This window comes from Amphibalanus amphitrite, unplaced genomic scaffold, assembly GCF_019059575.1.
Source record: "Amphibalanus amphitrite isolate SeventyFive unplaced genomic scaffold, NRLGWU_Aamphi_draft 000397F_arrow, whole genome shotgun sequence".
Classification (NCBI taxonomy): Eukaryota; Metazoa; Arthropoda; class Thecostraca; order Balanomorpha; family Balanidae; genus Amphibalanus; species Amphibalanus amphitrite.
Window position 1 is genome coordinate 293,054 of NW_024881891.1, and position 24,378 is coordinate 317,431.

The window sequence follows — 24,378 nt, forward strand, 5'->3', positions numbered from 1 at the left end:
CCATCCGCGCGGCGCGGCGCCGCCGCTCGGCCGGCCACTGGCGCCGCCGGATGGCGCGCAGCCGCTGTCCGTAGCGGCGCTGCTCGTCGCTGCTGAACATCTCCGGCGGCCGCAGCCGGTAGCTGCGCCGCTGGCGCGACACGTAGTGGGCCAGCGTGCTGCCCGAGACGGGGTCGTACTGGAGGCGCGCGCCGAGCCGCGGACGCTCCAGCAGGCGCTCCTCCATCTCCAGACTGCCCTTGGTGGCGGCGGGCGGCGGGCCGAGCAGGCAGAGCAGGGGCACCAGCAGCCAGTATATGTGCGAAGACATGGCACAGGAAATGACAACCTATCTTGGATAGGCTGGACGTCACTGTTTTTTTCTCTCCTCGATTATCGTGCCTGCAGGGGTTTCAGGCGATGCGATTATTCCTTATTTACAAATGCTTCGTAACTGCATGAATCATGTAGCACCCAGGCTTTTTATCTACAAATATAGATACACTTAACATTTTTCTGCGATATCGCTCGTGGTCCCATGTCCTATGACAACCTTGCGTCGAAATCGTCAACAACGTGGCAGAAAACAATTACACCTTACCACTCTCTACACTCGTGCCTGTGTTTGGACGGCACCTCTGAGCTCTAACCCAATGATATCGCCTGGTCCCCAGATGTTCCCGGAGAGCTCGACGGCTGGTCGCCTGCGCGCGGAGCTGGCCGTGGCTGAGGGTCTAAAGGAGTGTCGCCGCTCGCTGGACGGCCCGCAGCCGCCCCGCTCAGCACCGGAGGAGGCCCCGTCGGCGGCACCGGCAGAGGACACAGACGGCGACAGGACGGACGGTGCTGATGACAGTACTGCTGATCACGAACCGGAGAGCACTGGCGGCCACCTGAGGAGAGTGAGTTTGACGGTCTTGGAGAACTTACCGGCCGGTGGGTCTCGCGGGACCCTGTGGATTCACGGAGCCGAATGGGTTATAACTAGAGGTGGCAAAAGGTGAAAATTTTGGGAACCAGACTCGAACCAGACCCGACTGGACATTTCTGGAACCAGTCGGACCCAGTCTAAGGTGAAATCGGAACCAGTTGGACCCGTTTCCCCAAAAGTCAATTAATGCAAACTATTTGTAGATAGGGGAGAGTGGGGTAAGATGCCCAGGGTGGGAAAGACGCCCCACCCCCTCTAGCGGCGAAACAAAGAGTCGAACCTGGAAATTAATGTTCTTAGCGTAAAGCGGAAGCCTGCCTTGTTAACTGCACAAAAATTTGCGAAGCTCAGTTTGGCAACGGCTGGCTGGTGATTGCATGTTTTTTAGTTGCTGCTTTCGAAAAATATTTTGGTGTCCAAACATTGTAAATATCAAAGAATGTAAATAATTTTTATGTTCCTTGCTATGGTCGTGATACATTAACATGCGTGTACAGTGTCCCAAACAGTTTGTTTCAGGGTGTAGTTTTATGGCTAACAAATTATACCGATTTAATGTTTATTCTGTACCTTGGGGTAAGATGCCCCCTGTCCTGATGGGGAAAGACGCCCCCCTAAATCCGTAGGCTGTCCTTCAAGCAGCCCGTCAAATCATGTATTACATACTTTTGATGATAGACAAAAGCCGATCTGGGACTATTGAGAGTCCAGTACGGTCGGGTGCTCCCCATGCCGGTCTCTCGGCCCACACAGCGACTTTTTGGGCGGCATCTGACTCTGAGAGCCCTCACGACGGCCTCTGTGGGCCCCATTATTGGCTCCAGGGCCCCTCACGACATCCTTTGAGGGCTCCCACGTTGGCTCCACGGGCCGCGCTGGCATCTGAGGTCCCCACGATGGGCTCGAGGGCCCTCAAGCATCATGAAGACCTATAAGGGCCCCACGGTTGTCTCCGAACGCCACCACGGAGGCTTGTTTGGCCGCGTTGGACTATGATGGACCTAACGATGACCTCTGAAGCCCCTTACGACTACTTTTGAGGGCCCTTACGATGACGTTTGGTGTCTACTGCAGGCTCGAAGGGACTACTGATTCGTTCAGGCGATTCACGTGCCCATTTATGTCACTTATAGTCCAGGGGGCATCTTCCCCAACGCCAGGGGGCGTCTTTCCCACCCTGTGGGGTAAGATGCCCCCTTTCACTTCTTCGGGAAAATGCTTAGCAGCAAAAAAAGTTATCATATTTCAGGCACGAAAGTGTGATATTTTTGGAGAAAAATGATGTCGGCTTCCGTTGAAACTCCAAGTTTTTGCTTTCCGATCGTCATTTTCGAATAATATATGACATAGCAAAACCCTGGGCATCTTTCCCCACTCTCCCCTAATCATTAGTTGCATCATGTAAAACAGCTTTTTTCCCACTGGATATACTTATGAGCTACAGTGTGCAAAAAAAAAAAAACACACACACACACACATGAGCAAATGTTTTATTTTCATTCACTTCATATTTTGTAATCATGTGTAGTGTGCATGGTTTATGGTAGGACCCGGTTGGACCCGTCAGAAAATTTTCAGGAACCGGGTCCACGGGTCCACAATTTGCCACCTCTAGTTATAACGGCTGCTGGTTGTTCCTCGAATGATATTTTGGATTTTTGGGAGTGGCTATGCGGCTAAATTATATGCTGTCTCCTAACACGCGACTGTGCTCCACAGACCATCGGACGTCTGGCGCTGCGTGCCCTGAACTCTGACACCGCCCTGTACCGGGTCATCAGTCTGGTGGAGCGACACAAGGTCACACTGCCTGGCACCGGTGGGCACTATGGTCAGTTGGAGTGTCAGAGTGTCAGAGGAGTCAAGTAACACCGTGTCGGGGGGGGGGGGGGGTCATGTCAGCTGGGTGTCACTGTGTCACGCTGCCCGGCACCGGTGGACACTACGGTCAGTTGGAGTGACACTGTAGACGGTGACTTCGTGTCAGAGAGATGACAGCAAGCGGGACATTGGCTGTCTCAGCAGAGGACACCGTCCGTGTCAGAAAAGGACATTAACCGACAGTGTGTCAGTATAGTGAGAGTGGCACCATGCTACTGAGGTCGAGGCGCGCTATCCTGTCGGCCGCAACTCTTGATGATTTCACTCCGTAATGTTAGCTCTGCATGTGCACGTGAATGTTACCGTCCTAGTTTCATCCATAAAAAGTAATTACATCGAGCGTAATGACTCAGATGCTAAACGACGATATGATTTTTATCAACAGAGGGCCTCAGCGCCGGTTACGCGGCGTTCTTTGACCTGGCGCTGACGTCCGACTGCCGTGAGCTGTTCACGAGGGCAGCCTCGTGTCTGCAGGAGGCGCTCATCATCGAGCCGAACAGGTACGAACCGGCTGTGGAGCCTCTCGCGTAACCACCGGCCGGGCACGTCACCCGTGCGCTGTTTGAGAACTCTGATTTGTGGCGTCATCTTTTATATCAGCTGACCCGACTTCTGACCTGTGACCTCTTGCCTGACCTGTGGTGGCTAGTCTACCTTTAAGCTGCTAACGTTTTGCTGCTTTAGATCGTTTAGCTGTGCCCTCTGACGGCCGACGCCTGACCCTCTCCCCGTTGTCTGGCCGTACAGCGCGGCGGGTCTGAGCGCGCTGACGGCCGCCGTGCGCCACTGGCTCTCGGTGCCGTCCGAGGCGGCGCGTCTGGCGCCGCAGCTGGCCGGCCGGCCGGGCCCGGCGGCCGTGCTGCTCAGTTCGGCTCCCCTGGGCGCGCAGCTGGCCCAGGCCGCCGGCAGACGGTGGCGCCGACTGGTGGAGCTGGCCGGCCGGCCCGCCGACCGAGATACCGTCACCAAACTGGCGGCGCTGGCGCACCGACTGGCGCCGGCCGCAGGTGGGCACGGCACGGGGACAGACTGTGGGCTAGCACAGGACGTGGACACGCTTTGGGGAAGGAACTGATGTTTGATGCAGCCTGGTTGGACACTTGTTTGGATGCCAGCTGCGAATTGAGGCCTAACATGCGGCTCTGGCGCATGCATGCTGCTTTATGTTTGATCGCTTGGAGGGTAAAAATAATGTAATTTTGTTTTTAATTCGCCATTTTTAGATTTTACCGTCAATCTTGATTATATTAATTGTCTTTAAAAATGGCGCTTAAATATGTCGCGTTAGACGTGCTCAACGTGTTTACCCCGGTTTATGGTAGGACCCTTCCTCCGTGCGTCACACCTGTACTGCCACCATCTACAGGCGCGGCGGCCGGCTCACACGAGCACCGGCCGGACTTCCTGATGAGTCTGCTGCACTGCCTCAGCCAGCTACAGACAATGCTGCCCGACCTGGTACCCGCCGCAGGTGAGACACTCTGCTTCGACGCCTCACGTGAGGCTGATTTGTTTTGTTTTTTTTTTGTTTTGTTTTTTTGCTACATCAGACATGTTCGGATGTTTGCTGCATCAGACAGAGTGCCACTACGCAAGTGGCGTATACATTATTAGAGCAATGCTATCCTGAACAGGCAGCGATGCTGCATGTGTCTAACCTTCGCTTGCACCCCCTCACCCCTCATCCTCCCCCCTGAGGCGAATGTCGCTGGCTATGTGACCCATCCCCTCTGACCCCTTCCCTCCCTAGCCCTAGAACGCCTAGGGGGGGGGGGGGGGGTTGTATCAACCCCCCCCCCCCCCTGAGGTTTTTTCGAAGTGCACGCTAAACGGCTTGTCGTAGCGGGCTGAAATTTCCAATACCCTCTGGGGCAACCTTTGCGCATCTTTTGCCGAAAAAAAATTGATCGGGTCATGTCAGGTCACGGAGTTATGACGTCATAAGAGGTACAGCCTCCGGCCGGATTTTCACAAACTGAGTGCCAACGCCCGAGGTTTCCTGCCGGTGGTACGGACATCGGTTGATGGATCGTGATGAAACTTCCCATGCATGTTGGGGCAAGTATTGGCTATCATATGGTATAAGAAATTTGACCGGGTCAGGTCAGGTCACGGAGCTATGACGTCACAAGAGGAACAGCGTCCGGTACTATTTTTGAAAAGCGCCCGAACCACTATTTTGCTAATTCTTGTCACCTCAATGGGAATATGCAGCAATATTAGCTTCTATAGGGAGCAAATGGACCTCCCAAATCCAAAAATACAATCAGATTTCAAAAATTTAAATTTTGATTTTTCGAATTTCTGCCGCCGACTGTGACCTTGCCGACTTCCGGCGCTCCCAACGCGCCATTTTTAGAGCTAGGGAAACGAAATACATACCAAACGATAGAGAATTGATCAAGGAACACGATAGTGAAGGTTTCAAGTCGATATCTCCCACCGTTTTGCCGCAATCGCCGCCGAAAGTTGAAAAAAGTCTATTTTTCCGAAAATTTGACCTTTGACCGGTCAAAAGTAGGTCAAATGTTGACCTAGGACCAAAAAATATACCACCAATCGCGAGATCTCGTTGAAAGCAATCCGTTGGTTTTTTCCGCTAAGCTCTACGACAGTGTGGCTAAATTCATTTTGCGTTAGGGGGAGGATGTAGAAAAGAGCCAGTAGATGATGTCATTATTTTCACAAAACTTGACTATCGTGGCATTTTAGGTGCTGTTTTTACAGTTATAACTAGAAAAAGATGTAGAAATATTAAACACCGATAAAACTTTAAAATCTTTCTGATGTTTGGGAATTGGGATGATAAAGACGAACTGTTAAAGTCTGGTCATATATTTGAGGATTTTGGCTCAGAGCATTGTTGTTTTAAGTCGTAAGGATGTTATTATTTATATTTTAGGATGTCATTTTACTTTTGATTATGGGTGGATTTCCCCGCAACATTACAATTTTGGACATACTGCTCTACGACCTTCCGTTTCGAAACGCCAGGGGGGGGGGGGTCGTAACAACCCCCCCCCCCCCTGGTCGTTCGTGTTATGAGAAATGGCCTGGTCGTGCGAGGGCTAGGACACTGTCTCTTGTCTGTGTGAGCGTAGCCACCCCATCTGACCCATCCCTCCGCCCCCAGGCGACTGTCTGCACCTGCTCACCATACCGCCGTCGCTGGCCGTGGCCGACCTGGGCCTGCGCTGCACCTCGCCTATCGAGCTGACCCGGCTGTCTGCGCGGGCCGGCGCGGTCCGACTGGACCTGGGCAGACTGATGCTGGGACGTCTGTGGCCGCAGCTGGAGACGCCCGGACGGGCACCGCTCTGGGAGGATGATACAATCTGGGTGAGACAGCAAGGAGGTCTGAGAGGGAGAACAGCAGAGTCTGGGCGAGAGGCTGGGAGAGGGCAGAGCTTCCATATGAGGCTGGGAGGACAACAGGGTCTGGATGAGAGACATGTGGAGGGACAGACTAGGACCACAGCTGTGTCCAAAATGATAGTAAGAGCAGCTGGTAATTCTCCGTCTCGCATGCTGAGACACACGTCGGGGCATATCATTAGTGTCAGTCAGCTAATGGAAATGCTACCCGTCAAACTTGGCTAGCATGGTACGGTGTTGTGTCTGACACACCAGTCAATAATGACTGACGGACGTTATTGTACTCCGTTACAGGTGGACCTGTCACCAGCGTCTGCCAGCGGTCCGGGCGGCGGAACCTCTCATGAGACAGCGGCTGACCCGGCTCCAGCTCCGGTCCGCGGCCGGCGCCGTAGTCTGCCCGTGAGCAGTCCGTGTGCGCTGTCCCCATCCACCACGAGAGAAACGGTCAGCCTGCCCACCTCGGCCACCGTCCCCAACCTCTCTACACCGGCAGCCAGCAAGACAGCCGACTCCGACTCACCGCGACTCGTCGACCGACTCAGAGTGGAGCTCCTGCGGCTGGCCGATCGGTTAGCTGCTCCTGCCGCCGCGTCCACCGACCCACCGCCTCAAGAGCCGTCGGTGGCGGCTCTCGGCCACCTGGGCCAGCAGAGCGGTCTGTTGGCGGAGCTGCAGACTGTACTGTCCGGTGGTGGCGGGGGCGGCTGCCGCCTGCTGCGGGCCGCCTCTGCGGACGGCCCGCTGGCGGCACTGACGGCTGAGGGGCCCGCCCGCGCCCGGCTGGCGGTGCTGCTGCGGGCCGTCCGCTGGACCGAGGCCGCTGAGATGGCGCTCAGTCTGCAGTTCCTACCAGAGATGGACGGTGCCACGGACGCGGTGCTGGCTGCGCGGGTCCTCAACAGCGACGGTGGTGAGTTTGCCTTTGCACATGCCGCTGACAGTTATGTGGTAGTCACGGCTCCCGCCAGGCTGTCACCAATTGCAGCGGGTGGATTGATACACTCACGCACTCCAAGAGCACGCACTCCAAGAGTGTAAAAGCGCTGACACTCGGATGGCACCGTGTTTAACATCTTGTTTTGGCCTGGCGCGTCATCTGCAGATGCCGACACGGGTTGGCGGCTGGTGCAGCACATCAGCAGCGAGCGGCGCCGGGCGGCCGTCATCTCCGAGATGGCTGGCCAGTGGCCGCTGCGGCGGTGTCTGGACCTGCTGACCGGACTGGACGGACAGGAGAGCCTGCGGGAGAGGCTGCTGCTCTCAGAGGAGGTAGGCGACTGAAGAGACTGAGGAGCCGATGCTACTCGTTACTGTCGGAGATACGACTATGAAGGAGTTGGCCGGGGAGAAACTTATAAATTAATCTGTCAGGGATATTGAAAGAGAGGTCACAATGGGGGAAGCTCTTGCCTAACTTCCTAACCTCCTAACTTCCTAATGCAAATTCCTAACTTTCTGGGAAGTTAGGAATTTGCATTTGTGAAGCTAAGTTGCCGTAGCGTGCGTTGGTCCCTCTCTGTTTGTGTGGTCGCTGGACGCTGAATCACCCTCCCGCCAGTGGTTCTGTAACCCCTCCTTCCCTCTGCGGTTTATACCCAGCTGCTGCAGCTGTGGCGTCAGTGCCGCGGGCCGCCAGTACCCTGCTGGGCCGAGCTGGAGCGACGCTGCCGCCGCCAGCCGGCGCTGCTGACAGAGCTGCTCGCTGCCGCCGGCGCCGACTGCCGACCGACGCTGTATCACCGCTGGGGCCGACTGCACGGCGCGGATGGTGCAGAGCTGCCGCCGCCGCCCGGCTCGTCTGACCGGCTGGCGGCTCTGCTGCGGGAGCCGGCCGCTGCGCCTGTCACCGCTGTCAAACAGGTGAGAAAGCACCCACGGCCTGGGGAGGTTCGTCACGGCATTGTACAAATGATGTGTGTCGTTGACTCCCATCCATCACGTATAACTATAGCTGTGTAACTCTGTGACTGTGTATGTGTTCTCAGCAGCTGCTAATCTGGTCTCGCTGTGTCTTTAACGGCGTCCCTGTGTCTCTTTCTCCTTTCCCAGCTGCTCCGTGCCGCCGACCCGGCCGATGTGTTCTCTCTGTGACTGTGTTTCTCTTGGTGACTGTATTCCGTCCCCAGCTGCTCCGCACCGCGGACCCGGCCGAAGTCGTCTCGCTGTGCGGCCGGCTGCAGTCGGTGGCAGCCCGCGCCGCGCTGCTCTCCGGACTCTGCGCCGTCCAGGGCGAGCAGCTGCCGCCGTCCCAGTTCGCCCAGCTGTACCGGCACGCGGCCGGGCTGCGCCTGCTCGGTCTGCTGGGCTCCGGCTGGCCGCACTATCAGCATCTGGCCGCCCGGCCCGAGCTGATCGTCATACAGCTCATCTGCAACCAGCACTTTCAGGTGCGTGGCGGGAGGTGATCAATGGTGCCACTGGGTGCCAGTCTCGGGATGATGGTTCATCAGTTCATGGTTGCGAAAATGTCTAGTTTTTTTTTTCGATTTACAGTTATTGTCGGCTGACCACTAATTTGTTGGCTGAAGTAGATTGTCAGTTTGAGTTCTGTAGCACTGAACTAAATGCTGAATCAATGTTTTTATCACCTCGAGTTTTCTTCTCTTTTCAGGCCGTCGCTGCCTTTCCTTCCTCTAAGCTTAACCCTCGCCCGTATTGGTGTTTTTCCAGCCGCGAACGTATAAGGGGGGGGGGGTCCGTTGGACCCCCCTTGCCGTTTCGCCCCTGATCGAGCTAGAGCTTCGCAGAAAAAACGAGCGTGTTGCCCGTGACGAGAGGAAGCCGATGATACCCAATTTTAAGGTCCTAGGTCATTGGTTGACCTTGCAGGTCAGGTCAATGACCCCAAAGGCGGGAAAATCGGGACCTGTTAGAAAGTCGTAAAGTGTGGCTGCTATGGGGTTTTTCGGGGTGCTGATCACGAATATCTTGTTAGTTTTGATCACAGATGATGTCTTCATGTATTTAGGCCAGGTCGGGTCAGGTCAGGTCAGGTCAACCAGTAAGGGTATTCGTAGTAGGTGGCAACCGCCTCTGACAGCTTCGTAACATGTTACGAAGGCACCAAAACTACTTCGTAAATGTTCATATGGCTGCTAAATTCAAATTCAGCTCCAAAAACTGGTCTAGGAAGTAGAAACATGTAAAACTCGAAAAAGTGAACCGAGGTCATCAAAGGTCAATGACCTGACCTGACCTTCAGGTGACCTTGACACCCACTCTAATGCATGGGGGCAACATCATATCACATGTTTGAACGCTTGAAACCACGAAAAGACTGCAAACGCGCGGCTAATGCGAGCCGACATACGCCGAATCGCGATTCCAGCCAAACATGATCTCGAAAAGTAGGTCACAGGTCCAAGGTCATTTGGGTCAGGGTCATGAAATTTTCAGGGTATGTGTGAAATTGATGAACGCGAGGGGATTGAAAGTTTCGTCGCGATCGGCCGCTTTTTATGCGTTATTTGCGAAAAACCATGGGGGGTCCGTTCGACCCCCCCCCCCTATATGGGCGAGGGTTAAATTAACGTGTGTCTCATATTATGTGGAAACCTTACGAGAGCGGCGACTTTGGCGCTGTGTGCTATAAGTGTCCATCTGGGGGTGGGTATTAATCGACATTTCTCCCTCCGGCAGACGGCCGGCCGCGCGCTGCGGCTGCTCTGGCGGCTGGGGCTCATCACTGGCTCGGTACAGTCACCCTCCGGCGGCCGGTCTGCCTCCGCGCCGGGCCGGGCGCGGCCGCCGGACCTCCCGCACCCGGTACCGCCGCTGGACGCTGCCGTGAACGGCTGCCTGGAGCGTCTGGCGGAGCGGGCGCTGGACGTGAGCCGTCTGCCGGCGCCGCCGCCGCAGCTACCACCCTCGCTGCCGCTGGCACCGCCGCCGCCGGCCGCCGCGCCGCGCCAACACTGGGCGGCGGATCACAGCTCTAATGGCTGCATGCGCTGTGGGGCAGCGTTCAACGCGCGCTTCCGGCGCCACCACTGCCGCCGCTGCGGTAAACTCGTGTGCGAGCCGTGCAGCAAACACCGCGTTCAGGTGAGGGCAGGCGGGGCGGAGTGGGACGGATGGGGTGGGATTGTGGTCAGTTTGGTTCTTACGTTACATAGGCAAAGTGGGAACACCTGGGTCCCTGATGTGGTGGTTGTTCCCTGATCGCGTGCATAACAAAATAAGAATAGATGTCTGCAGCAGCAGCATAAATGGGTGTGATATGATATACTCTTCGGGTCGCCAACGTCTCCTGTCTGTGTGTCCACAGTTGGACGGCTGTGGCCCGGCCCCGGTGCGAGTCTGCTCCGTCTGCGTGATGGCCGTGTCGGAGCAGCCCGGCGGCGATCAGCTGTCGCCGGATGACGTCACACGGGCGTAAGTACCGTCCTATTGGATCCCGGCCGACTGGACGGCTGCGGGGCGCATGGCGGGCTTGGGTCGGTAACGCTGTTGGGATAAGTGTGATAAGCTGGGGCCAGTTTGGTTATTGAGGGTCATGTGTAAACGGGCTGTCGTTTGGCTTGTCATTAACACACAGCCAGGGTAACACGGGCCAAGTTACCCGGGCAGGCTCACTGCAGTTGCCACCGTTTTGCGATTACGCCCTGCACGGCGCCGTTTGACCTCCCCGCCGGCGTCTCTGCAGCCGGGAGCCGTGCTCTGCCGGACCGCCGGCGCTGCGGCTCACCGACAGCGCCGCGCACAACGTCCGTCAGCTGGAGCGGGTGCAGTTCGGGCACGCGCCGTCCGTCTCCACATGCCTGCTGCTGCTGCAGCTGCACACAGATGCGGCGGCGGGCGGCCGGCTGGTGCTGCGCGCCGCGCGCCAGCTGCTCTGGCAGCCGCCGCCGGCCGCTGCCGCCCACCCGGCGCTCACGGCCGGCCTGGCACGACAGCTCGCCCTGGCCGCCAAACTGCTGCTGGCGCGCGCCGAGCGGCCCGCGGAGGAGATGGCCGCCTGTGACGCGCTGCTGCGCGCCGCCGACGTCAGCCGGCTGCTGGAGGAGGCCGGCTGCGGCGAGCTGTCGGCCGGCGCCGACCTCTCAGACCGCGCCGCGCTGCGCCGCCTCCAGGCCGCCATGGTGGGCCGGGAGCTGTGGCGGCCGGCGCTCGACGTCTCCACCAAGGCCGGCCTGGACTGCGGCGCCGTCTGGGCCGCCTGGGGACTGGCCACGCTGCGCGCCGGAGAACTGGCGGCGGCGCGGCCGCGGCTGGCGCGCGCCCTGCGCCCGGCCGCCGAGCCGGACCGCCGCCGCGAGCAGGCGCGCCTGCTGTCGGCCGTGGTGGCCGCGCTGGAGGCGGTGCCGGCGGCGGCGGACGCGGCGCCGGCCGCCCTGCTGCGCGCTGAGGCCGAGCTGGCGGAGATCTGCGCCGGCCGACTGCCGACCGTCGGCGGCGCCCCGCCCCCTGCTGCGCTAGACGAGGCGGTGTATTATCTGAGTACGTACGGCAGCGCGCGCCAGACGCTGTCACTGCTGCAGCGGCACGGCCTGTACGGCCGGGCGGCGGCGGCGGTGCGCGAGCTGACTGCGCGGCCGGAGGACTTTCACCGGGCGCTGCTGGTGCCGGCCGTGCGGCGTGGACAGTTACAGCAGCTGCTGGACGCCCTCAGGAAGGACAGCCCCTCCCTCAGAGGCTGGAAGGTGGGTGGCCACAGTACCGGCAGCTGTGAGCTTATAGGTGGGGATACGGCCGTACTGTGAACATATTGGCAATGCTGCAACCCCATTTCGATCGGTCGTAATGGCACTAACGCGCTTTATTTGGTAAAACGGGTGCCTAATGACCGTTAGCTTCCTTTGCTTTTTGTTTATGTCGCTCTCGTTGTGTTTCTGATTTGCTATTATTCCTGACTTTTTGCCTGATGCCGATGATTATGAAATACGAATAACTAATCCTGTGTAGCTTCATTTATGAGCTGTTGTGTCACCTGACCAACCTCCGTCGTATCTCTGCGGCGCAGGTGTACCTGGAGTTCAGCTGTGCGGAGCTGCAGCAGTCGGGCGCGTGGCACACACTGCTCCAACTACAGCTGGCCTGTGGGGACCTGCTGAGGGCGGCCAACACCTGCATCCGACTCTACTGCCGACAGACCAACTACCGCTGCTACGCTCAGGTAACAGCAATATCGGACGCTGCAGTCTAAATTGGCAAGATGCTTGGATAGAGAAAGGCCAAGGAAGTGGTGGTGCACCAGGTCGCTCTGTGCAGCCTACAAACCCTAAGCCATGATGGCGGGATTTATTCTAGTCACTGCCATGTCCTCATGAATATTTCTGTAATAATGCGTATTTCCAGCTGCGGGTATCGTGTATAACACGTAATGACGGTGTGTTCCTTTCCGTTTTGTATCATTCTCCAAACAGTCGCTGCACCATCTGGAGGCGGCCCGGGACCGACTCAGCGAGTATCTGAACAGAGCCGACTGGAAGGCCGCCCGCGCCCCATCCGGACGCATACCGCTCGTGTTGCCATGGAAACAGGTGTCGCAGCAGCTGACTGCCGTCGAACTGCAGATTCAGGTGGGTGATTGGTGGCACTGGCTGAATTCAGAGGGTTCTTGGCGGTGACGCGTTGGAGATTTGTCCGGGGCAGTAGCTGATGATGCTTTTGTTTCATTGCGTTTATTGTCACATTTAAAGCTTGGTTTACATTTACTGCATGCATATCTCTTTACACAGCAACAGCGACATATTTACAAATCGGCTCATTGGTGTGGTTTTGTAAAGCATCGCGATTTGCTATTCACAATGTGATACATGCGTGCACCGTAAATGTACAGCGTGATCGTGACGTATTGTACACTGAGCTAAGAGCTTCCATGCTTGTTTGTTTTTTTACCACTAGTTCCGGTAAACGGATCACCCGCCTGGTTTCCCTGAAATAAGGCTCACTTACTGAGCCATCACTCAAACGGTTAGACTCCAGTGTTGATCGGATCCATCGCAAATTCGCACTGCTGTTAGATGGCACGTATGTAGATGTCTGACTCCGTCTTCTCAATCTGGTTTCGTGGTGGGTGCTGGGTCAGTGTAGAGTTGAGCGACCCGTCAGTGCAGGCCGTCAGTACTCAGGGTGTGCCGGGCCGCCTGCTCAGTAAGGGCTGTGTGTGGTCGTCGCTCCGGAATTACGCTGTCGTTATTATTGCTGTCCGGTCGCCTGCTCAGCAGGACGAGTGTGCGTTAGCGCTCCGGTGGTGCTGATTGGTGCCGTGGTGCTGTCGGTGTTAGTAACCGCCTGTTCAGCAGGAACTATGTGTGGTCGGCGCCCCGGTCGTGCCGGCAGAAGGAGTCGCGGTGGGTGGCGCGGTGGTACCGGCCGCGGTGGCCTCCGGCTGGTAGATCTGCTGCCCGATGAAGTTGCCGGCCGGGCCGTAGTTGCAGAAGTAGGCCCGCTTGGTGAGGTTGTAGAAGTCCGTGTCGACCGTCTCGGTGTAGCCGCAGCCGACCAGTGTGGTGCTGGCCCAGATGACCTGGGTCAGGTGACCGATGACCTGACCCGACACGCGGTCCGTGCCCTGGGTGAAGGTCAGATTCGACTGCTGGAAGTGCGGCAGCTCGTCATGGAACCACTGTCCGATGGCGCGGCCGGTCCAGTTCTTGGCGTGGCCCCAGGTCCAGGCGGCGTTCTGGCCGACGGCGAAGCGCGGCACGGCGCGGCACTGGTCGTGCGACTGCTGGCACTGGTCGGCCCACCGCTGAGCCACGGTCGCCAGCTCGGCGTCCCAGGCGAGCGGCGGCATCTCGCTGGCGGCAGGCAGGTTGTTGGACGCGTACTTCCCGGTCCGCACCGCCTCGCGGATCGTGTTGTGAGCGGCCAGGATCTCTGAGATATCTGCGGCGCTGACGGTGCTGGCGGCAGCGTCCGGCTGGCTGCAGCTGGACGACGGGCCGGCGCTCGGGTACAGACACATGGTGTGTTGGGTACCGGATGGACACGTCACACCCGTACAGTAGTTGGTACCGGCGGCGGCGGCTGAGGCCAGCAGACAGCCGGCCACCAGGAGGGAGAGGATGTGCGACGAGCAGACCATGGCGCTGACTGGAGACTGTCGACTGAACTGCTGAACTGCTGAACTGCTGAACTTCTGAACGGCAGACAGGAGACTGATACTGGCTGACCGTCGGGCCCCGCTTATAAAGCCCTCCGGCTCTACCGGGTCAACCCTGTGAGATAGCACGTGTGGCACGGACTCTTGGCTAGGGCTCGGCTCCCACGTGTCAAGTTCATACTCATGTGGCCTGCGCGCCGTGCTTAGTTCAGTTTAGACTGATTGTTGCCAGCGGAACGGTATACGGGTGGTAACAGAGCGGGCCGCATTATCTGGTGCAGCCGCCCGATGGTCCGGCCGTCTGTGTGACAGGCGGCCGCCGAACCGGGAGGCACGTACCGCTCGCCATTACATATAATAGACAGTCCCGCCGAGATGTCAGTCAGCTGAGACCGGGCTGGAGCATTCACTGACTGTCATACACGGCTGTCAGAATGAATGGGTTAGACAGATGCGGTAGCGAAAGCCGTTTATGTGGTTCCGAATGCCCGCTTGTTCAGCGTAATCAATGGCAACGTTATTGCATGGGTTGATTGATATAACCTAGATTCGATAAAAATGATCGTACTGAAATTCTGAATGAGGGTAGTACGGCATTGATCGGTTGTATTTTGAGTTGCAAAATCGGTTACATTTTGACATTTTGAGGCTAATTCGAGGCCATCCGCGTAAAAGAGCCCACGGTTTCCGACGTTTTGGTGCTTTGTAGTGTCTCTACCTCTGGCGCGGCTGCGCCAGTTCAGGTACGCTGTGGCCTTCGCTGCACTTTACTGCTGCTGCACCAGGTCAGGTAGGCTGTGGCCTTCGCTGCACTTTTCTGCTGGCTGCTGCTGCTGCACCAGGTCAGGTTGGCTGTGACCGCCTTTGCACCAGTTCAGGTGTGTGACATTCATTTGTACTTTGGTTCTGCTGGTTCTCAGCTCAGCCCCTACTTCTGACAAAAGGTCTTTTAGATTACCTCGAGTAGGCTCTTGCGTGCTTGACCTGTGCGCGTGTGGTCGCTGGATTCCGCCCGAACGTTCGAAAGCAAGCGTGTGACAGCCGTTTCATCGAAATTCCCGGACATTTTCTGTAGTTTAATACGCTTTACAGTTACACCAACCACTGACCAACGTCTGCCCCAACATTGACCAGCCTTCTGGCCAGACCTGACTTGTTCCTTGACGTCTTCTTTCTTGTCCGCTTCATGGTCAGGTTTTGTCTTCTGGCTACCCGTCTAATTACCCCAGTTGCTGACCTGAGTCCTGTCCTGGGTAAACCGATTTGACCTTTTCGCATGTGACTTGATTCACGCCCCTATGCGCCTGAAATAGCGTCAAGTCACGCTAAAACACTACCTCTACCTCTCCGCAGGTGACTCGTTTTCTGAGCGAGCCGCGGCACCTGAGCGAGCAGACGGCGCTCTCGGAGGAGCCGGCGCCCACTCTGCTGGCCGGGCCGGACCAGCGGCGCCGGCTGGTGGTCACACTGCTGGCGGCAACCACCAGCGTACCGGACGCCCTGTGTCTGGCACACCGGTGAGTAGCGGAGGGAGGCGAAGGGCAGACGGTGAGAGGGTAGGCTCTGGTGGCTCGGGGAGATGGCGTGGGCCAGATAGGGAGATTTATCATTGAGGCTCGGCCTGCTCTTCTGTTTTACGGCGGAACTTACCGTATGGTCATTTTTGCCAAATGTTCTCTTCATTTAGCATTTCCTGTGATCTGAGGAAGTGTAGATGCTATTTGTTGAGTTTTTCCCGGTCATTGACTCCTTTGTTTCGATATCGCTGATGTGGTCGTCCCGGCTGCCGTCCTATACCCTGTGTATGGTGTCTCTGTGCGACCACCCGTTACCCAGACCGCTCTCTCCGCCGGCCGGTAGGATCGAGCGCTCGCTGGGTGTGGAACTGGGTGAACTGGTTCCGGCCGTGGCCGAGCGGCTGGTGGCGGCCGGCCGCTGCGACCAGCTGCACCAGCTGCTGCAGCTGCTCATGGACACCACACAGCTGGGACAGCAGACGCTGCGCCGGCTGGTGGCGCTGCCGCCGGCTGGCCACCCGTGCGTGGGCCTGCTGCTCACCGCCATCACCGAGCCCACCGTCAGGGTACGGCGATAAGACGGAACTTGGAGCGAGATGGGATATGGGGATCGAGCTAGGATGGTTTATACCCAGTAGGTTGAGACTTGAGACTTGGCGAGATGAAGTGAAACCCGATTATCTGAGGGGAAGTTGGACGGCTTGCACTTGGCTGGCGACGACACATACGGTCGAATGTACTGGGTAGGGCAGTCGTCCCAAATGGAGTCAATGCCTCACATTCGAAAGTTTGATAGTGGTGTAGGTTTGATTGCTTCATTACACTGTAATTTTGTATCCAATGTCAGTTATTTGTCACCAGTGACTACCGGTTTACTGTGACTGCTGTCCGTGATCGTTTTCCACCAACATTTTCACTACTGTTTCAGCTGGAGGCGCTGGTGCAGTGTCGCCGCTACAAGGAGGCCTACATGCTGGCTGCCAGCCGGCGCCGGCCTGCCGAGGTGTCCGCCGTGCTGGTCGGTGCCGAGGGGGCCGGTCAGACCACTGTGGCCACCATCTGCCGGCGCTGGCTGCAGCGACACGCGCCGCACCTGCTCGAGCATACGGCAGAGCAGACGGCCGAGTCTCCGCTGCCGTCCAGCGTGGCGAGCTCGCCGGGCCCGGCCACAGACCTGGCGTCCGGTGGATCACCGGCTGGTAGCTCCGCCGGAGCACCCACTCCGGCCGGGTCCGCCGCCGACGCACCGACTCCGGCCGCCGGCTGTCGCTGAGATCGGCCGTCCTGGATCCTTTATTGCTGAGAAGGATGGTTGTATCAGTTCCGATTCAGCGAAGGGTGTGGGGCAGACACTAGGGTCTCGCGTCACTTGTTCGGGCCGGCGACGGACAAACAGCGACCGATTCTTGACAGTATTGCATTTGACACCGACCCAGTCTGTCTCCTCCCGCCGGTCAGTCGGCGTTTTGTGAGCCGCTGCCGGGGGCTGTCACAGACGCCTGGCTACGGCTGGATCGTACGATAGTGTCCCGTTGCTGCGGGGCTGGACAAAGCACAACGATGGTAATTCAGGTCGGGCATTGGCTGTGAATGTGCCAGTTTCTTGTATGCGCTGTGCTTTAACGTTCATTTAGGGATTCAGTAGGGAACTATGTATCCTGTATTCTCCATAACCTATGGGAAAGACTGTGTAATCTAAAAAATGTATCTTGTTTATCTAGCGTCATTTGTTAGTAGGTCTTTCAGCTGGTTTACCCGCATCCTCAACAGATCAATATGCCTCTTTGAACTACGCATGGCTAAGAAACTTAAATTTGTACTCTTACAGCTATTATTGTACTGACGTCTTTGTCCAAATATGTTTTCTCAGGAGCGGCATTATACGATGACAGTTGCATCTTTCGTGCGTCCTATTGCTGCTAATCACACATTGCTCGCATAAATAGTGGCTTTCATCTGACTGTGTAGATTGTACTTGATATGGTTCCTACGGTATTGTACGACTGGGCTTAACACTTGGCTGTGTATGAATCCGGAGCGTATTTCATCAGTGTCAGTAGTTTTCTTGGAAACCTGTAGCTTTAATTGCTCAGTTCGGGTGCCAGTTTGTTCGGCAATAGTATGTACATGTTTTCACCTTGCAGGCCTGTGTTCGTTCCCGAAATGTCAGTGTTTGAGGTAGAATCCACGTTGGACGGGCCACATGTGACAGCCGCTGTTCGGTTGACATTGCCGAAAAATGACAATCCTATGAGCGGTCGATTGCGGAAACGCATGCGATTGGCCGCAATATGTATCCAAATGTGGACCAAAGCACGCAGTTATGTGACTGTTGTGTGATGGTAGTACTCAGCTGTGGGCATATTTATACTTTCTGCTATCATATTTTTGTATAAAGTGTGTTTTGTAAGCATTGCTGCACGTGTGGTACCAAATATATAGCAAAGAGCATCCAGCGTCATATTCCTTTGTACGAATTGAGTGTCTCTTGAACATCATTATGCATATACCGTGAGAGGTGTTATACGGCAGTATGGCGCGAGAATTGTGCCCGATTGACGAAAATGTCGACAGGAGAGAACAGCAACGAGCATTCGCTGACATGCGGGCATGTGTCGATTTATACACGATTTTGTTCTTAAATCCGTTGAATGGGCCATTGCTTTTTGGGATGAACTTCTATATGTATGGTATTCATGTTGATTCCTTTTTTGTGAGGGACGATATGTTTTCTGTCTTACTATAAAATATGTGGCAGCATTAGGAACAATGTAGACCGATGGCCGATAAACTTCATGACTGTGATATTCCCGAAGCATGGACAATCTTACGAAGCCACCTGCAGAAGGAATTGGTTGGAGACTTGATACCGATACCCTTTGTTACGGAAGGAGATCTGTACGATCTTTTGACCGTCTTCTACAAACAGGACTACGGAAAGGTACGAGAATCTTCTTTCTCTCTACCCTCCCTCGTATCTTCTGTCCTTCACTCACTTCTAGCTGTATGTGTACAGTCAGATAGTTCTCTGTGTGTGCCGGTGGGACTGTCTGTCGGCGTACTGAATCCATCTGACGGTACCCCTGCCGCCCGTACCGCCCTCAGGGTGTGCTGTCGCGACTGACCCGGCCGCGGCAGTACGAGCTGCTGGGACCGCTGGCCGGCCTGGCTGACCTGGCGCACTCCAACCGAGCGGAGCTGGAGGCCTGCGCTCGACCCCATCTGGAGGAGCTCGACTTCCCCGCCCAGTACACGGTAAGGCATACCTATGCACCGAGGCAAGAGCAGAGCAGCTCGGGAAAGAGTCATAGAACCGCCGATTGTTTGCATCGCTGGCATTTAAAACAGATGTGTTGCAAGATTCATTTATATTGTTATGGTTGTATTTCGGTAATTTGTGTTATATCCATCAAAACAACATTACCAGCCTACCCGTGCTTGCGGGTGAACGATACTTTGACGTTGGAACTGTCTGGTGCTTTCAGTGCGATTTGTACGGTAAATCCGGTAAGGAGATCCACCTCATTGTGAAGCAGCCGCACAAGAAGGTGGTGCTTCTGACGGCGACTCAGCCGGGAGACATTGTCATCGACAGGTCGGCGCACCCGGGTAAGCCGCCGCCGCCCCAGAGCGCCGACCCGGGTCAACTTGACGTACCCTGGGGGAGGGGAAATGGGGTCTGTAACTTCTTAACATGTCTCGGGTGCATATGGTTTCCTCTGGACACTTTGGCTAGACGCGAGCTCTTAGTCCTGACTTCACAGATGAGATGACTATGTACAGGGTGTTTCACAATTACCGTTACAAGAGTTCCCACTCAATTTTGGTGCACTTAAGGGTGGTTTTTCCGAAAACACTATACACCATTGGAAAGAACACACAATTTTGGTCCTGGTTAATTGCATTTTGAATGCCCTTTGGACAGATAATGGGTGTAGCAGATGAAAGACTGATCCAAATGAGGTCCGAGTCTGCGACCATCTCGAATATCAGGATTAGAGCCTGTGTGATAAGCTTGTTGCTCGCGGACCTGTTTGAAGACGGCTGTACATGGCTGCGTGGTGTAGTCAACAGGTATCTATTACGCACCTCCTGTATGAATTTTAAGTCTTCAGCGCACAGGCTTCAATGGCAATGACGTCATTTCCTACCTCGTGTCAGAAAGGTGACTTGCGTGCCGGCCGACGAGCCGACCTGGCGGCTGGGATGTGTGGGTGGATTAACGCGTGCCCCCTGCGGCCCGCCGCGATGCGGATCGGGGGCACTAGTGCATGAAACTCCAGAACGAAAGTTTCAACCACCAGAACGACCGCGTCCTGGCGACAGACAGCCGAAACGTGCCGGACAAGCACCGCCGAGTCTTCCGGACTCAGAAACCCGCTTCAGTGATGGTCTGGGCGGCCGTCAGCCAGGCCGGCAAGTCGCCGTTGGTTTTTGTGCCCGAGGGCGTAAAAATCAACAAAGCAACATACATCGAGACCATCCTTGAACAGACGCTGAAGCCGTGGGCCAAGAAGACGTACGGAGACAAGGGCTGGACTTTTCAGCAGGACGGCGCAACAAGCCACACCGCGCGCGTCACCCAACAGTGGTGCGAAGACAATTGCCCAGGCTTCATCACCAAGGACCAGTGGCCCCCATCATCCCCAGATCTGAATCCGATGGATTACACGATGTGGTCCGTGCTCGAGAAGGAAGCCTGCTCCAAACCGCACAAGAAGATCGACGATCTCAAGCGATCTCTGATCAGCGCCTGGCAGAAGATCCCCGACGCGGTTGTGCGTGCCGCAGTCCGTGACTTCAGGAGGCGGTTGGTTGCCGCTGTGAAGGCTGGAGGCGGCCACTTCGAGTAGGACTTAAGGATGTTGGTCTCTGTGGTTTTGGGTGCATATGGTGCAATTTTGGCGGAAATAAAGTCATTATGCCCACCCAGTAAAAAATACCATTTGAAACCATTAGGATTTACCAATTGGTTTCAAATGTGTCAAATGGTTTGAAATAGGTTCTAATGGTTTTTATGACCATTTGAAATGGTTTCCAATTGGTAATTTCCCAATTGGTCTGAAATGGTGTTTTCCATTTGGTCCCAATTGGTTTTGAAATGGTTTCCTAATGGAAAATAAATCCCATTTGATTTCAAATGGTGTTTTCCATTTGATCCCAATTGGTTCCAAATGGAATAAAACCATTTCATTCCAAATGGTGTGTCCCATTTGGTCCCAATTGGTATCGAAATGGTTTCCAATTGGTAATTTCCCAATTGGTCTGAAATGGTGTTTTCCATTTGATCCCCATCTTCCCAATTGGTCTGAAATGGTGCTTTCCATTTGATACCAATTGGTTCCAAATGGAATAAAACCATTTCATTCCAAATGGTGTGTCCCATTTGGTCCCAATTGGTATCGAAATGGTTTCCAATTGGTAATTTCCCAATTGGTCTGAAATGGTGTTTTCCATTTGATACCAAGTGGTATGTCCCCAATTGGTATCGAGATGGTTTCCAATTGGTAACTTCCCAATTGGTCTGAAATGGTGCTTTCCATTTGATACCAATTGGTTCCAAATGGAATAAACCATTTCATCCTAAATGGTGTGTCCCATTTGATCCCAATTGGTATCTAATGGTTTCCATTTGAAAGAAACTCCCATTTGATCTCAAATGGTTTTTCCCATTTGATCTCAAATGGTTTTTCCCATTTGATCCCAATTGGTGTCCAATTGGTCTCCAAATGGAAGAAAACCATTTAATCCCAAATGGTTGTCCCATTTCATCCCAATTGGTGTCGAAATGGTTCCCAAATGGAAAAGCAAATCTGTTTTGAAATGGTGTCTCTCATTCTATTTCAACTGGTGTCGAAATGAAAAATGCATTTGAAAAACATTCAAGGGTCGTTTTAGGCAAGAAAAACATACTTATATGGCAATAACTTTTATTCCATGAGATGAATAAAAGCAAAGTCCGAACCGTAGTCGGAGCTGGAGTCAATTTTTGAGTCAGAGTCGGAGTTAGAGTCATAAATCCACCACTTTGCAGCCCTGTTTCCAGATGTGTGACAAGTATGCTTCAAAAGTGTTTCTACCTTGATGGTCTCTAATGGTTTCAAGTGTGTTTTGAATACGGACTGGGTATCTATTAGTTCCCAATTGGTACCCTAATGGTTTCTAATGGTTTTTAAACATATACTTAAATAATAGACTTAGAGGTAATGGGATGACCTTTGACTGGTTATACTTAATAAGCATCACTACAAAGCCTTGGTTTTTCATTAAATAAAAATGATTCGCAAAATCCACGCCGTTTCCGCTCATTTAAACAGCACTACTTTTTCTTTGTGTGCCTACGCTGGCGGCGCCCGACCGTTGGCGCCGGCCGGCCGCGCCGGCGCCACAGTTCAAATCGGGCGTCGACGTCGGCCGCCCGGCCGCGTATTCGCCAATAGAGGCCTCCACGGAGGCCGGTGGATGACGTCACGGAAAATGCCGCCGGGCGCAGTCAGCTGCTGGTAGGCAAAACATTCCGTGGTAGGCGTTGCGCCACTATAGGGTGCGGCGGGAATTCGAGAGGATGGTGGAGGTTAATCACGTTTTATCGTGAAAAATGCCGACTTCTTGTGCTGCTTATGGTTGCACTTCTCGCTCTGGAAAAGATAAGGTGTCTTTTTATCGGTTCCCCAAAGATAATGACCGGTTGAATGCTTGGGTACGTGCTACCAGGAGGAAAAACTTTGTGCCCGGCGCTGGGGCAAGGATATGCTCTAAGCATTTTATCACTGGTGAGTACCTAGTTAAAAAAAAACTGTGTACATGTTTAATATGAATGTCATTTCTACGTCATGCATAATTGTGGAGTCAAAATGCCACAATATTTTTGCATGGCATCTCAGGCTATCAAACATATTGTCTATGGTTTGTGAGTGAAAGTTGATCCACCACCTAGACAAATTTTGATATATTTATTCAATTACAGGGGCACCAGTCAGTGAGAAAGGGAGTCCTGACTGGGTACCAAGTGTCTTCAACTTCCCGTCATCTCAGCATGCCAGCAACGTTGGGATCGGCGGAGTGAAGAGAGCAGAAAGGGCCCAACAAAGATCAGCTCAGAAACAGCATGCGTCTCTCCACCTGTCGGCTTCATCTGGAGATCAAGATGAAATGTGTACAGCCGAAGAACCAGTGTCTCAGGTGAGCTACAAACATTGGCTACTTAGGTACCTACCAGTTCAACCAGTTTTCCTGGCACCAAGAAGTAGGTAACTATCTCTATTTTGTTGATAACAATGCCTACTTTTTGTTATCTTGCAGGTCAGCATTGAAGAGGCCAGAGCTGCAGAGGCACTGCTGGAGATGTCAGCAGCAACTGGCACCCGTGAGGTTGGCTGCAATACTGATGGTACATGGGGAGAAAACCACAAGACAGTCGTCTCAGCTCTACTTGATAGAATTCATAAGCTGGAGGCTGAAGTCACATCGTTGAAGGAGGAGTGTGAGCAGCTGTTGAACAGCAAAAAGCATAACTCATTTGAGACTTTGAAAGAGAATGAAGAGGAATTTAAATTTTATACCGGGTTCCCATCCCTAGCAATGTTCATGTGGTTTGTAAGGGTTCTTTGTCTGGGGTGCGACCTTAGCAAAATATCCAGGTTGTCTGTGCACAACATGGTTCTTATGGTGTTGATGAAGCTCAGGCTTGGGACAACCAATCAGGATCTTGCATGGCGTTTTGGTGTAAGCAGGTCCTTGGTATCAAAGATCGTTCAAGGAACCCTCAGTCCAATGGCTGCAATGTGCAGGAGGCTCATCATCTGGCCATCAAGGGAAAGCATACAGGCCAACCTCCCTCTCTGCTTCCGTTATCCCGAACTTCGAAAGGTCAGAGTGGTAGTTGACTGCTTTGAAATTTTTACAGACAGGCCAAGGCATCTCACATCCAGAAAGAAAATGTTCAGTTCCTACAAACACCATAACACATGCAAGGTTCTAATTGGTGTGTCACCAGCTGGGGCAATTACATTCTTGTCTCCAGTCTGGGGAGGTCGATCATCAGACAAAAAGATCACACTGTCATCTGAGCTCATTGACATCCTTGATCCATTCGATGTGGTGTTGGCGGACCGGGGGTTTACCGTTTCTACAGAAATGGCTCTGTACAATCTCAAAGTTTTGACACCAGCATTTGTTCGTGGTCAAGCCCAGCTTCCTAGGGCAGAAGTAGAGAAGTCTAGGCTTTTGTCTCGAGCTAGAATCCATGTTGAAAGAGTCATTGGTAGAATGAGAACGAAGTTTCGCATTCTGAAGTCTACATTGCCAGTCACCATGTACACGCAGGTAGATGATGTTGTTTGTGTGTGTGCAGGTATCATAAACCTGCATCCAAGTGTGGTTCCGTGAGATGCCCCAAAACTCCATGGAATGCATGATTAGATGGTACTAAGTGCTGGTAACATGCTCCGATCATGTATTGAAAACAAACTCAATTGAGTTTGTTTTCATGACAGTGACATTGTTGATGAATAAAACAGACTTGCAAATGATTTGTGTGAGGTCACAAACAGATGTTATAGTTCGTAATCAGCATCACCTGTAGCACCAGCATCACGCCATAACCCAAACCCTTGTTATAAAGATAAGCTAGCACAAAA

General features: G+C 54.3%; 3 protein-coding genes across 3 annotated transcripts; all 3 read left to right on the forward strand.

Annotated features, from left to right (window-relative positions):
* Window positions 1-632: 632 nt before the first annotated feature.
* LOC122390493 (zinc finger FYVE domain-containing protein 26-like) lies at window positions 633-18,195 on the forward strand. The gene is made up of 19 exons (XM_043383503.1): window positions 633-881; window positions 2,630-2,741; window positions 3,177-3,294; window positions 3,542-3,801; window positions 4,161-4,265; window positions 5,928-6,133; window positions 6,464-7,082; window positions 7,275-7,441; window positions 7,772-8,032; window positions 8,299-8,559; window positions 9,812-10,216; window positions 10,440-10,546; window positions 10,818-11,425; window positions 11,591-11,814; window positions 12,135-12,287; window positions 12,538-12,693; window positions 15,576-15,739; window positions 16,083-16,305; window positions 16,668-18,195. The coding sequence occupies exons 1-19, from the start codon at window positions 633-635 to the stop codon at window positions 17,010-17,012; spliced, it is 4,743 nt and encodes a 1,580-aa protein (XP_043239438.1). The 3' UTR covers window positions 17,013-18,195.
* A 153-nt stretch (window positions 18,196-18,348) lies between these two features.
* Window positions 18,349-20,592, forward strand: LOC122390494. Its single transcript, XM_043383504.1, has 4 exons — window positions 18,349-18,680; window positions 18,845-18,994; window positions 19,225-19,392; window positions 20,113-20,592. The coding sequence occupies exons 1-4, from the start codon at window positions 18,519-18,521 to the stop codon at window positions 20,590-20,592; spliced, it is 960 nt and encodes a 319-aa protein (XP_043239439.1). The 5' UTR covers window positions 18,349-18,518.
* Window positions 20,593-22,182: 1,590 nt separating this feature from the next.
* Window positions 22,183-24,267, forward strand: LOC122390472. Its single transcript, XM_043383452.1, has 3 exons — window positions 22,183-22,512; window positions 22,707-22,921; window positions 23,042-24,267. The coding sequence occupies exons 1-3, from the start codon at window positions 22,338-22,340 to the stop codon at window positions 24,125-24,127; spliced, it is 1,476 nt and encodes a 491-aa protein (XP_043239387.1). The 5' UTR covers window positions 22,183-22,337; the 3' UTR covers window positions 24,128-24,267.
* Window positions 24,268-24,378: the final 111 nt, after the last annotated feature.